At 39.6% G+C, this 15364-nt stretch overlaps 1 protein-coding gene across 1 annotated transcript in view; it reads left to right on the forward strand.

Moving 5' to 3' along the window:
• Positions 1 to 15364, forward strand: part of TLN2 (talin 2) — a 575966-nt gene that overhangs the window by 470578 nt on the left and 90024 nt on the right. Inside the window, 1 exon segment of the mRNA XM_078151184.1 lies at positions 11519 to 11665. Within this exon segment, the coding sequence (XP_078007310.1) occupies positions 11519 to 11665 (147 nt within the window).

Consider the following 15364-nt stretch of genomic DNA (forward strand, 5'->3'; position numbering starts at 1 on the left):
ATGTACTAATACAGACTGGTGCCTTTGCTGAGCTTGAACTCTTAAGAGAAACTCCCTGGGGCACTGAGAAATTTAGTAATTTGCCTAGGGTTACTCAGCCGGTATATACCAAAGGTGGGACTTGAATCCCCATGATGAATGGATCCTTTAGGTTTTACAGAATTGGAGACTGGCCTTTTACCTGCGCCTCCATGGCTTCCCCCAATAGAATCTCTTAAACAACATACTGTGGCCTACTTAGATGATATTTTGATTTTTTTTTTGCCTTGGTTAAGACCAAAGCATATCCCATAGATTTGCCAAGCGTTCACCTGACTTCCCTAGCACAAATTGTTTTGTGATCTTGAGAAGGATGTTTTCCATCAGAGTCAGGTTACTTCACTGGAATGTGTGTTGTGGCCTGGATTATAAATGCATCCATCGTAGGGAAGAGCTATTGCAGGACTAAAGTCCCACTCCCAGAAGGTATGCTTGTGCCTGCAAATATTTCTTAGGGACAGTGATTTTTTTCCTTAATCAGCTGTTCATATCAGAGTACTTAAGGCTGATAGTATGTTTGCTGAGAAGAAGGATATCATCAAAGTGGAGTGTTGGGCACCAAGGGGCCTTCTGACTGTTGGAGTGATTTCATGGCCACACTCTTCCTCCCTGGAATTTTCATTACTTTTTGTAGAAACCAGTATCTTAGGGTGGAATTGTCAAACAGAGGCCTGCAGGTGGGAATGCAGTCTGCATGAAGCCAGCAAAACTCCTGAGTGTGTTTAGCAAAATAAATAAAACTACAGTAGAACATAGATAATGTTCATGTATGTTTTCATAAATCAATAAACTGCCCACAAGGATCAGTTCCATTTGAGTTTGACACCACTGTCTTAAAGAAACATTGTTGGGGGAATCAAAGAATGAAACAAATATTTATTTAAGTGAATCTACTACATGCCATGCATTGTGCTACATACTTTATAAATATTATCTCATTTCATCCTCACAAGAAGCCTGGGAGATAGATACTGTTATTATCCCCACTTTACAGTTCAAGAAACAGAGCCAAACAGAAGTTAAATTACTTGCCCAGGGTCACACAACCTATAAGTGAGGATAGATGTGGACTCAGGTTTGTCTGACTAAAAGACCAGTGCTCCATCTGCTGGGCCACCCAGCTATAGCTCCCTGTCAGAAAGGGCAGGGGCAGGTCAGAACTGAAGACTTTTGGCCACGCAATCACATATTACTTTTGACAATTGGATTGACTTTGGTGAGGAGTTTTATCTTTATGGTATAGTACTTGCCAGCAGCTGGGTAGTACAGTGGATAGGGCACTGGGCCTATAGCCAAGAAGACACATCTTCTTCCTGAGTTCAAATCTGGCCTCAGACATTTACTAGCTGTGTGACCCTGGGCAAGTCACATAACCCTGTTTGCCTCAGTTTCCTCATCTATACAATGAACCAGAGAAGGAAATGGCAAACCACTCTAGTATCTGTGTTAAGAAAACCCCAAATGGGGTCTCAAAGAGTTGGACATGACTGAAAACAGCTCAACAACATCTCTTTGTATGGATTTCTCCTTCAAGTTCCTTCAGGTAGAGACCCCCATTGACTGCCAAGTACTAAAAAGGGTTTTAAAATAAATTAGAGATTGATTTATTGCTTACCTCTGCTACCACACACAGGTGAATAGATGTGTAGAATGAGCAAACCAAGGTGGTTAAGCATGATTTCTGTTAGTCTAGAGATTTGCAGCAGAATGGAATCTTGTTCCTAATGATGGCAGTTTGCCAAGAAAACTCAATATCCTCACCCTTTCAGGTAGCCTGTGTCTTCCCTTCATATATGTTCTGGCAGATGTACCAAAGACACAACAAATGTTAGACTTGCAGAACTGGGGGAAACACCTGCAAAACTGAGTCCAGGCCTTAAGTCGAGCACAGAATCAGGGGAGACTGAGAGAAAACAGAGTTTCCTTTGTGGGAACACAGACGCCAGGTTTAGGAAGATCACGTCTGCCTCTTGCTATTCCGGCCCTCCTGCCCTTTAAACAGTAGATATTTAGGAAGAGTTTACAATGAACCTGGAAAATTTGGCCCATTTTTCACATTTCATATCTCAAGCCAGTGTGTTCCCTCAGGGTCCCATGGCAATACCAAGAATTACTTGTCCCCCGTGTAGGTGGAGTTGAGAAAACACATGAGTGTGAGACAAATCATGATGCTGCCTAAAGTAGAACTTATGGTATTTTTTGATGGATCAAGTACCTTATATAGGAGTTATTCTGTAACGTGTATGCACCATCATTTATTAGGGAGTTTCACAAGTAACGCCCAGAGTGACCCCGACAACCTCCTTTGGTGGGGAGGGCGGGGGACTAATTGCCAGCCTTCTGGTCAAGGATGATGAGCATGAGAAATGTGCTACGTTTGCAGGGGACAGTGCTGGGTTTTATTCCGCAGCCTCTGCAGGAATGTGGAAACAGTGTGTACTGGAGGGATTTAGGAAGGATGGTTATGATGATGAAACATTGTAGCAGTGTTCTTGTCCTTCAAAAGGCAACTTAGACCCAGGTAACCTCTGGGATTTGGAAAGGGTGTGGGTAGACTGTTAGCCTCCCTTGGAGACTTCCCTGATACAAATATGTCATTAAATGTTTCACTCAGGACGTTGACCCCAGGGAAGGTAGTCAGGGAAACTGTGTGTTTCTGTTTCCTTTCCCTCTGAGCATCCAGCAAACTGTAGATATGCTTAGTACCTCCATATGGGGGGGGGGGGACTAGAGAGGGAGTAGAAACAGAAGATGATCTTCCAAAATCAGGTAGGTCTGCAATGGTAAGGACTTCCTGGAATAAACTAGGACTGATAATGATACTTGTCTTAGAGACTACACACCCCACAAATTTCAGAGATAATTTGAGAGTCTTTTACATAATAGCCTCTGAATGCCAAGTAAAAAAGTTTTAACTTTACTCAATAAGGCATAAGGCACTAGGAAAGGTTTATGAACATAATAGCTAGATTCATTGCTAACATTAATTTGGGGATACTATGAAAAGTGGATTGGAAACAGAATCTCCATGTTAAAAGGGACCCAGAAGGCTATGTTTTCCAGCAATGAATACTAGGCAGCTAGGTGGTGTAATGCATAGGGAATGTTGTACTTAAGAGTCAGAAAAACCTGAGTTCATATCCTGCCTTTGATGCTACTAGCTGTATTACCTTGGGAAATTTATTTTACCTAGATATTCCCCAGTTTATTCGCCTACAGAATGGGCTAATAATGATACCTTCTGCCTATAGTTGTTCTGAGGATTAAATCAGACCATATGTTTTAAGAGCTATTTAAACCTTAAAGTACTATATTAATACTAGCTAGCTAGTAGTAACAGCAACAGAAGTAATAGTATCATGGTGATAGTAGTAGTAGTAGTAGTAGTAGTAGTAGTAGTAGTAGTAGTAGTAGTAGTAGTAGTAATAGTAATAGTAGTAGTAGCAGCAGCAGCAGCAGCAGTAGCAGCAGAAGCATCAGTGCCTTAATAAGAATCTCCTGTAGAATAGCTAGGTGGCACAGTGGCTAGAGCAGGGCCTGGAATCAGGAAGACCTGAGACATTTACTAGCTATGATCTGTTTGCCTTATTTTCCTCATCTATAAAATAAGCTGGAGAAGGCAATAGCAAACCCCTCCAATATCTTTGCCAAGAAAACCCCAAATGGGCTCACAGAGTCAGACGTGACTGAAAAATACTGAACTGTAACAGAGCTGACAAGTGGTCATCCAGCTTTAAAAATTTCCATGATGGGGAAATGCCCAGCCCATAGGCAGCTGTATTTATTAGGAATTTTCCCCTACAGTCCAGCTGAGCTATGCCAGGCATTGTAAAAAGTGCTTTAAAAAAAGCACAGTATAGGTCTGCCCACTAAGGAGGTTACACTGTACCTGGAGAGGGAAAACTAAGATGCCTGAAATGGTCATGAATTATATACAGCAACACTCCATAATTTAAGTTCTAAATTTGTGACAGAGGCCAGAGGTGCCACAGTGGTCCCTAGGAGAGGGATATCAGTGAAGAGCAACAAAGTAGCCAAGAAGGACCTAGAGGATGTCTTACTCAAGCTGGCTTGAAGGCTCAGTAGGCAGAGAGGAAGCCTTTTAAGTGACTGAAAGAACGTATTGGAAATCCTGGAAAAAGGAATGAATACAGCCCACTACTGGGATACAGAAGAGGTTGACCTGACTAGAGTAGAGGATGGTGTGTATTTCGTGGGTGTCAGTCATTTGGAGGAAGAATAGAATATATTTATTTTGATGTTTCAGGGTTGCATGGTATATGTATAGCTAAAAACATTAGTTGACAGTCAGGAGTGAAAAAGACAGGCTGAAGATAACACGGAAATCGAACAGGGATAAATATAAAGTTCTAAATATGAGTTAAAAAATAAATTTCACAAGTAGAAAAGAAGAGAGTTATGGCTAGTGAGTGGCTCCTGTGAAAAAGATTTGTTAGTAGACTATAGCTAATGCCTTACTGTGTTACGTTGTGAGGTGGGTACAGCGCTCAGACTGGGGAAATGGAGTGCTGCTTTCCTCAGCCCACATATAGAGTATTATATGTTCACTCCTGGATGCTTCATTTGATTGAGGTCATTGATAATCTAGAGCGTGTCTTGAATAGGACAAATGGGATGGTGAAAGGACTAGAAACTCTTCCATATGAGGATATAGAAACTAAGACTGTTTAGCCTGGAAAAGAGTAGACTTTGGGAAGGACGTGACAGGTATTTGGAAGAATTTTGAGTATTTGGAAGGCTGTCATATAAGAAAGGAATTAGATTTTTTTTTTCTGATTAGCCCGAGGAAGCAGAACTAGAAGCATTGAATGAAAGTTGTGGAAAGACAGAGTACAGCTCAGCGTGAGGAGAAACTTCTTAGCAATCAGAGCTGTCCAAATGTGGATGTGGGCTGCCTTGGCAGTTATTGGATTCCTCATCACTGAGGCTGGATAACCACTCATCAAGGAATAGGATCGTAGAACTAGAGCTTGAAAAGCACCCCAAAAGCTATCTCGTCCAGTGCCCTTATTTTACAGCTAAGGAAACTGAGGCAGGTAATTTGCCCAGGGTTACTCAGTTAATACGCATCAGGGAAAGAATTGGAATTGAGGTTCCTTCCACTTATGAGATTCTGTGTGTATATGCTTGGGTTTGGCCAACTTCATGCATCTGATTGTTTTTAGAGGCCCTGTCTTTTGGCCCATGTGGGAGTACAAATATTATTTCTGAGGTAGTTTTGTTTAGTTTTGTTTTGAAATAGACACGTAGGATCATTGGTGTCATTGATGTTGCAAGCATCCATCTCATTTTGGATGTTTTGAGAGTCTCGAAAATCAAATATACAAAACTCTCGTGTTTTCTGCCCTTCAGTTTGTAAGTAAATTTATGTAATATTTTTTTTCCTCAGGTGGAATGAGTGCAGTAGGATTTTCTGAATCACAATAAACTGTGGATTCTGTTTTACCCTTACTGAGCCACATGGTCTGGTTCACAGAAATGAAATGTCACCCTAAATTACTGGTTTATCAGTCTGTCCTTGTGAGAGAGTGTTATGCACACTGACAGGCACCCTGAGCAAAGCCATATACTGTTATCACATTTCATATCTCATTTTTTGTCACATTTGAGGAAATCATTCTTGATTCCCATGACCTGCAAATTATTTTTCTGTATCTTATTTTTTTTATTTTATTTTTTCCATATGCTTTTGAGTTGAAAATTTTTCTCCCCCTTCCTCCCCACCACCCTTCCCAAGATGGAGCACAATCTGACATAGGCTTTACATTTACATACCCATTAAACATATTTTCACAGTACTGAAGTTGTAAGTAAAAATTAAAACCAATAGGAGGAACCATCAGAAAGATGAAACAAAACTCAACAGAAGGTAAAAACAAGTGAGAGCAATTCGACTTCATAGTTCTTTCTTTGGATGTGCATAGCATTTTCCATCCCAAGGCCTGTGGAGATGTCTTAGATCCTCGTAATGCTGAGAAGGGTTCAGTTTAACAATATTAGTCATCGCATAATGTGGCTGTTATTGTGTACAAAGTCCTCTTGGTTCTGCTCACTTCACTCAGCATCAGACCATATAAGTCTTTCCAGGTTTTTCTGAAGTCAGCCTGTTCATCATTTCTTACAGCACAATAGTATTCCATTACATTCATATACCACAGCTTACTCAGCCATTCCCCAATTGATGGGCATCTTCTCAATTTCCAATTCTTTGCCACCACAAAAAGAGCTGCTATGAATATTTTTGTACATGTGGGTCTTTTCCCCATTTTTATGATCTCTTTGGGATATAGCCCTAGAAGTGCTATTGCTGAATCAAAGGGTATGCACATTTTTGTAGCCCTTTGGGCATAGTTCCAAATTGTTCTCCAAAATGGTTGGATCATTTCACAGCTCCACCAACAATGTATTAGCATTCCAATTTTCCCACATCTCTCCAACATTTATCATTTTCCTGTTTTGTCATGTTGGCCAATCTGATAGGTGTGATGTGGTACCTCAGAGTTGTTTTGATTTGCATTTCTCTAATCAATAACGATTTAGAGCATTTTTTCATATGACTATAGATGGCTTTAATTTCTTCATCTGAGAACTGTCTGTTCATATCCTTTGACCATTTATCAATTGGGGAATGGCTTGTGTTCTTATAAATTTGTCTTAATTCTCTATATATTTTAGAAATGAGGCCTTTATCAGAGAGACTGGTTGTAAAAATTCTTTCCCAATTTTCTACCTTCCTTCTAATCTTAGTTGCATTGGCTTTGTTTGTGCAAAACTTTTCAGTTTAACGTAATCAATATTATCTATTTTGCTTTTTATAATGTTCTCTATCTCCTGTTTGGTCATGAATTCTTCTGTTCTCCATAGATCTGATAGGTAAACTATTCCTTGTTCTCCCAGTTTACTTATGGTATCAGCCTTTATATCTAAGTCTGAACCCATTTTGACTTTATTTTGGTATATGGTGTGAGATTTGGGTCTATGCCTAGTTTCTGCCATACTCTTTTCCAGTTTTCCCAGCAGTTTTTTTCAAAGAGTGGGTTCTTATCCCAGAAGCTGGGGTCTTTGGGTTTATCAAATAATAGATTACTATAGTCATTGACTACTGTGTCTTGCATATTTAACCTATTCCACTGATCCACCTCCCTATTTCTTAGCCAGTACCAAGCAGTTTTGATGATTGCTGCTTTATAATACAATTTATTGCTAGAATTGCTAGGCCACCTTCCCCTGCATTTCTTTTCATTAGTTCCTTTGATATTCTGGACCTTTTGTTTTTCCAAATGAATCTTGTTATTATTTTTTCTAACTCTATAAAATAATCTTTGGGTAGTTTGATTGGTATGGTACTGAATAAGTAAATTAGCTTAGGTAGGATTGTCATTTTTATTATATTAGCTCGGCCTACCCATGAGCAACTGATGTTTTTCCAGTTATTTAGATCTGATTTTATTTGTGTGAAAAGTGTTTTGTAATTGTGTTCATAGAGTTCCTGGGTTTGTTTCGGGAGGTAGACTCCTAAATATTTTATAATGTCTACAGTAAGTTTAAATGGGATTTCTCTTTCTATCTCTTGCTATTGGGCTTTGTTGGTAATATATAGAATTGCTGATGATTTATGTGGGTTTATTTTATAGCCTGCAACTGCAAATTATTTTTCAAGAGCAGAGTAAGTTCTGGATGTTTTAATAACCTCCCTTCTTGAACTATTCATTTCTTTTGGTTGAGTAACTTCAGTCAATGAGCATTATGTTTTCTCATTGGTAAGCAGGCAGTATAGTAAAAGGGAAGCAGTACTGGTTCTCATGTTAAGGGCCCTGGTTTCAGGTCTTGCCTCTGATGCCTACTTAAATCTGTGTGGTTTACCACTTAATGTCTTGGGGCATCAGTTTCATCATATGTCAAATAAAGGAGGTGGAATAGGTAGTCTGTGAGTTCCCTTCCAGTTTTAAGTCTGTGATACTATGTTTCTAAGTCATCAAAGCTATTCCAGTATTTGAGTACAATTTAATTTTTATTCACATGGAAAGAGAACAACACTAGGTGAATTTTAGAATTGAGACATCTAGAGCATGGGTCTGTGAATGTGCCTTCCTTGAAAAAGAGTTATGGTACTGTCGTCTTGTGTGTTCAGTTGTTTCAGTCACGTCTGCCTCTTCATGACCCCATTTGGGGTTTTCTTGGGAAAGGTACTGAACTGGCTTGCCATTTCCGTTTCCACCTTGTTTTACAGATAAGGAAACTGAGGCCAACAGGGTGAAATGACTTGCCCAGGGTCACACGGCTAGTAAGTGTCTGAGGCTGGATCTGAACTCAGGAAGAAGATCCTTCGTGACTCAGGCCCTGTGTTTATCCACTGGACCACCTAGCTGCCCCATTGTCCTACTTTGAAGTTTATTTTTCTAGGAGCATTGATGCTTCTGTTCTGCTCTAACTGCATGCATTCTTTTACTCATTTCTCTTTTTGGGACTCCTGGACCAATGATTTCATGAGTATGGGTAACTCCCAATGAGGAAACCTCCTGTACTAATGCCACTGAGCACCTCTTCTGCAGTTTACAGCTATAGAGACTTACCTGGGGCACAAAAAAATTATGTGTCCTGCCCAGGCTCACATGGGTAGTATGGGTCAGGGGTGAGATTTGAAGGTAGATCTCTCCAATTCTGAAGCCCTGTATCACTCTTTCTCCCTTTATAACCAATGTTCCTTATTTAAAAGTTATCCAACTTAGCTAAGCATCAGAACAAATCTTAGAAGAGGAAGTTAGGCATAATAAAAAAGTCTTTGGGCTTGAAGTCTGAGGTCCTGGATTCAAGTCCCAACTCTGATATTTACTAGGTAGTACTGTATTGAAATCGGCTTCCTTCACTGCATAATACTTGCAATAACTATCTGTGTAGGACTGTTCTGAGGAAACTGTTTTTGTGAATAATGAATCCCTATTCTTTTGGGAAAGTTGCTGCTGCTGCTGCTCCTGCTTCTTGCTGGTCAAACCTTCCACCCTCATCTCATCAGAATGGAGTAAAGTACCAGGGCACCGATCTCAAAGTCTTGTGCTGCATTCCCATTTCTGAGAAGTTATTAGAATGTAGGTCTTGCGCAGGCCTGTTGTTGATTCCCCATCTGTAAAATAGGGCAAATTATTATTCATAAAGCATTTGGAAAATCTCACCCAAGAGGTGTTATTTAAACACAAAAGTCTCTCTCCTTTGGTGCTGTTAATAAGTACTAATTATAAAATGTAGCTCTTCAAATATGAATTTGTTCCACTTCATTCAGTACCTTTTTTTTTTATTTGACCTCTCTGATGTTGTAGAGTAAGGACAGAAATCCTGATATTTTCAGATGATTGAAAAATGAGAAACCTTACAGGTATTTGTGTGTAAATACAGGAGGACTTCTCATAAGATAGACATGTCCCAGGAAAACAGTTTGTAATATAAATTTCTGGAAAAATCAGTTTTCCCAGTGATTATCATTCTAAAGTTAGGTCTTCAAGTGTGGCCCTTTGACTGAATCCAAACTTAACTGAACAAATGCCCTTGATAGAAGGATTTGTTCTGTAAAATTTAGACTGTCTAAAAGCCACACCCAAGACTTAGAAGGCTACAGGTGGCCTCGAGGCTACAGGTTCCCCATCCCAACTATCAGTAGTACATTCTATTTCTTCAGTATTTCAAGGATCCCTCATTTCATCCCTCCATAAAGGTAGGCCACTCCCCCTTTACACCTTAGCAGATGGTTTCTGTGAGTCTCTTTGGCCAAAAATAATTGATCACCTAATGACTGACTTTCTAGTGATGGGTCTCTGAACTTAGCTTGGCTGGTCCTCATTTGACAGATATGAAGTCCATGGCTTAGGTAGGTCTTTTTAGCATGGTGAACTTGTCCAAGCTAACTCTGCTCTACTGAATCACTGCATCACAATGAGACCATCAGAAGATGACTTGGATTGCTTTATTTCCCCATTAAGTTACATCCCTTATTAGATTCCATAGTGGTGCCTCTACTTGCCACCTCTGTTTGTGCCAGGGCCTCTCAGGCACCAGGGAGTCTTCAGCAAGAATATTAATCATAAACATGATTATTAGCCAATATTAATCATATTGGTTAGTAGCCAAATGCATATGCTACCCCAAATCATCTGGGGTATGATCACACCTCGGCTATGTGATTTTGTGCCTGTCAGATACTAAGAACCATCCAAGGCTAGTAGCCCAGCCAAGATCCAAGTTCTTCTCTGAATTGTAATGGTTCTTAAACCAAGGACCCTTCCTTTGCTACATAAATCCCAGCCACATTCACTCTGGTCCTTAGATTTGATTATTCTTAGATGGAAAGGAAATATGTGACGGACGCTGTGTTAAGCACTATACAAATATTCCTCATTTGATCCTTTCATGTAGCCTAATTATCTTATTATACAGATAAAGAAAAAGGTTCAGAATGACTTGTCCAAGTTCAAACAAATAATCAGTGACAGAGTCAGAATTGAACTCTGGTTTTCTTGAAGGCAGCCAGGTGGCTTAATGAATAGAGTGCTAGGCCTGGGTCAGGAAGACTAGATATCAAATCCAGCCCCAGGTACTTACTAGCTGTGTCACCCTGGGCAAGTCACATAACCTCTGTTTGCTTTAATCCACTGGAGAAAGAAATTGCAAAGCACTCCAGTATCTTTGCCCATGGACAGTATTGGCATGTTGTGGTCCACAGGGTCATGAATAGTTGGACACAGCTGAACAACGTCCTGGCTCCAAGTCTGGAATTCTCTCTATTACATCATGCTATACCATCCAAATATAACGATATGATATTTTGACAAATCCCCGAAGATGTTTTTTTTGCAGTTACTTTCTCTTGATCTATTTTCCCTTTGCATACAATAAACACTAAACATATTCATTGACTTTGCTGACTCTTGTGCAGAGATGACAGCATGTTAGGGAATATGAAAGAAAACAGCTGCACCCAGATATTTCATACATTTGTTGAAAACCCCATAAAACTGATGTATTTCATAGTTGTCTAGTTCTTTGAGGAGCGACTAGCAAAGTAGCTTATGTAATTAGCTGTGTCATACTTCTTGTTCATCAGATGTAAGCACCTAAACCCCTGCACCCACTGACGTAGATTGACTGTGGTGAGGAGTTATACCATGCTGGAATAGCAGCAGCTAGCTGTCATGGCTGTCGTGGAAGCCTGGCCTCTCTCAAAGGGAAGGTAGTGACGCATTGTGGAAAGTGGATAGAGCACACGGACCTGAGTGCGATTCCTGACACTGCTCCTTACCACCTGTTTGATGTTGAATAAGTCTTTGAGTCTTTGACATCTCTAAGGTCCCTTCCCGCTCTAAATCTACAATCCTATGAACTTAAGGCTATGATCCTTAAGGCTGTTCTTAGAGAAGAAATCATTTTGCAATCTAAACACCTTTTCTGTCCTTTTCCTGTCTCTTCCTAGGCACAGCACACCCATGATGCCATCACAGAGGCCGCCCAGCTGATGAAGGAAGCTGTGGATGATATTATGGTCACCTTGAATGAAGCTGCCAGTGAAGTTGGAATGGTGGGAGGAATGGTGGATGCAATTGCAGAAGCCATGAGCAAGGTGGGTTCTTTTTATTTCAGGAAGCTAGCTCATCATCCTTTATTTCTCTCTTTCTCTCTCTCTCTCTCTCTCTCTCTCTCTCTCTCTCTCTCTCTCTCTCTCTCTCTCTCTCTTTCTCTCTCTCTCTCTCTCTCTCTCTCTCTCTCTCTCTCTCTCTCTCTCTCTCTCTCTTTTTTTCATTTTGATGAAGCAGTCTGGGTTAAGTGACTTGCCTAGGGTCACATAGCTACTAAGTGTCGAGTATCTGAGGTCAGATTTGAACTGAGGTCCTCCTGATTCCGGTACTCTATCCATTGTGTCACCGATCTGACCCTCATCATCCTTTTTTGATTCTTGATTAGAGACAACTAGGTGGTGCATTGGATAGAGCCTGAGCCTGGAGTTAGGAAGACCTAACTTCAAATCAAGCCCCAGACACTTACTAGCTGTGTGGCCCTGGGCAAGTCACTTAACCATCCCTCAGTTTCCTCATCTGAAAAATGAGCTGGAGAAGGAAATGGCAAACCCCTCCAGTATCTTTGCCCAAGAAAACCCCATATGGGGTCACAAAGAATCAGACATGACTGAAACAACTGAAGAACTACAACAACAAAGTTCAGATCCAGCCTCAGACACATATCAGCTGTATTACCTTGGGCAATTCATGTAACCTCTGTTTCCCTCAGTTTCCTCTGCCATAAAATGGGGATAATGACAATCTCCTAGGGTTGATGTGGACCAACTGTGATAATGTTTGTGGGGCGATTACGACAGTGCCTGGCACATAGTAAACACTATATAAATGTGCTTATCATTATTCTCATTAATTTCCCTTGTATTTCTTTTGTTCTTACCCTCAGACACTTTTCCTTTGGAAACGTCCAGCTTCTCATTGCTGATTGCAACTCAGTGGTATTGTTTTCAGATCACATATCCAACAGAGCTCATTCTTCCCTTTGTAAACATCTTCATCTTTTTCCAGTGGATCATCATATTCACATTAGGAATAGTGACATAAGGGAAAATGATGATAGTTGAGTTGATGGTTAGGTGGAGAGTCTACTCAGAGACTCGTATCTCCTACTGATTCCCAGAAAGTAGCCCTTACATTGGTGTGTCAGGTTGACATTCATTAGTCCTAACAATTGTTCATCTACATCTAATTGCCACCGAGTGATATCATAACCAAGGAATTTAGGCGACTGTAATGGAAGTCTTGTCTTGAAACATCCAATTGAGTGCGTTAAGATTTTCAGGATAATAAGTGGCCATTAATAGCTAATTTAGAGAAGATTTGTCACTATTGTATCAAAAAGTGGATATACCCTGAAACGGAATAGCACTATAATTAGAATAATTATCCTTAAACATTGTGTGGTAATTATTCATGATAGTTCAGACAAAGTAATATGCGTGAATTAGGGTGTTACAGTTCCTTTTGAGGACCTCACTTGCATGTCTTGTCAAAGCACTTATTTACCCTTCTGGAGTTTTGAGTTGGTCTCTTGCTTTAAAGGTGGTCAGTTTTGCAGAAATTTAGTATGATATTCTTCTTCCCAGGGGCCCCGAGTGCTCTGATAAGCTTTCCATGGTACTAAGCACTGACAGTACCCAGTATATATACCATGTATATATATTGGAATGGCATTTAGGAGTATAGCATTAAATATCTGTTTATTTCTTCACCGAACCTCTAAGATTTCAAACGTTGGCAGCTCTGCAGTGATTAAAAGAAAGATTTCATAAATTTCTGAGAAATGAAAAAGATAATTTTAATCTTTTCATAATTTGTTATCTAGCTAAATCAGTCTTTTTAACTGAGCCCTTTATTGATATAATTTCTACTATCTAATGTCAGAAATATATTGGCTATTTTATGGACCCAGGAACCTGTGAAAGAATGAGGGAGTAACCAGCAAGCTTGGGGAAAGTCTGGTTTTGTCTGATATTATTGGAGTAGGACATGCTAATATCGTCACAAACGTTTGCTGATTCCCCCTATGCACATTTAAAACAACCTTTTCACTGGGAGAGAACAACAAAGCAACTCCCACCAACATCAGTATAAGTGAATCCTTTCAGTGAGTAATATCATAAGGAAATTTGGACACCTGTAAGGAAAAAAGGAATTTACGTCAGTGTTTTATATAGTCATAAAAGCCCTGGTTTTGTGTTGCTTGGTAAAAAAAAAAAATCAGTGTTTAAAATATAACAGTGGTCAGCTTGACAAAATATGAACTTAGAAATGTTTGCAGTATCTGAAGTTGGCTATAGTAAAGGACTGAAATCATTGATCTGCCATACTTCGTGCATAGATTATAGTCTGCTGGGCTAACGTTCTGTCTCTGAATTCGGACATCATCAGGACTCAGAATCGTGTCTGTTGCCAATTGGTTAAGTCAGGGTAATACTGGCGTTTAAATGGGACCGGGACATGAAGCCTTAATCCAATGCGCTAACTTTAAGGGTGATAATTTCATTCATTGGTTGTGAAGATTAGAGGAGGGGGTGACTTTTGGTGTCCCTCAGACCTGTCATGTTCATAAAGGAGAGCTTTGCCCTTTAGTCTGTAGTGTTATTGAATTTTTGAAACTGGTTAGATAGACATAGTCAAAGGGTATGTATATGTATGTGTGTGTATGTATATGTAAATGCATATATATACATATACACATGTGTATATATATGTATATTTTTATGTATGTTTCATTTGAGTCATTTTATTTATTAAAATCTAGTGATGTAATTCCAGACTGTCACATAAATTTCTATTATTTTTTGTAAGGATGGGAGAAAGGATGGAACCTGGTGCTGCAATTTTCTTATTAAATTAATATCACTGGAATGTGAGAATAATTTATAAAGTTTCTCTTAACAGAATATTTCAGCATTTAATAATATAAGCAATCCCATTGCTGTGTTGTTATGCCCACTTTGAGTGATTAAACTGCATTAGGCTCATGTCTTATTCTTCACACATTGCAATGAGTCAGCAATAGAGCTATTTGGCGATGTCTCCATTTTCTGAAAGGGAAATGGATGGTCCAGCTGGAGTTGATGTTGATGTCATTAGTAATGATTACATTCCAAGTAGTCATGATGATTATATACTCTCTATTATACCACATGTTTGCAGTGTTCTTTACTGCCATGTTTTATTCCTCATTAAATAACAGCACTAATTAATGCCTTCTATCTAATGAGCTCCTAAATGCTTTTTTTGCTTCCACTTTCTTCCTACATCAAACCCATCCTGCACACAGATGCCAAATTAACCATCTGAAAACACTACTCACATCTTGTTACTTCCTTGCTTAAGAGCCCATAATGCTTCCCCCCGCCCTCCACTGCCTACCTTGTCAAATCTGTGTTCTGCTTAGTTTTTCAATGCTGTCCATAATTTGACCACACTCTTTCCTCACTTCTATTGATTTTGTCTAGGGGTCTATAATATTCTTATAAACAGCTCTTCTTCTACCTCTCTAACCTCTCTTTTTCACTGGCTTTTTTTCTCCTGTCCTTAAAGGTGGGCATTCAGTACTAAGGAGACCATTAAGATTTTTGCAGGAAGGGATAGTGCTTAAATATCATTATCTTCAGTATCTCCTTTCACAAACCTCATGTATCCTTGTACAAACTGAGCTTCATTCTCATACGTTATTTGTCTAAAATGCCCTCAAGGGCAGTTACTAATAAAACTATTGGGATCACTTATGGTTC

This window comes from Phascolarctos cinereus, unplaced genomic scaffold (assembly GCF_003287225.1).
Source record: "Phascolarctos cinereus isolate Bilbo 61053 unplaced genomic scaffold, phaCin_HiC Scaffold_3;HRSCAF=262, whole genome shotgun sequence".
Classification (NCBI taxonomy): domain Eukaryota; kingdom Metazoa; phylum Chordata; class Mammalia; order Diprotodontia; family Phascolarctidae; genus Phascolarctos; species Phascolarctos cinereus.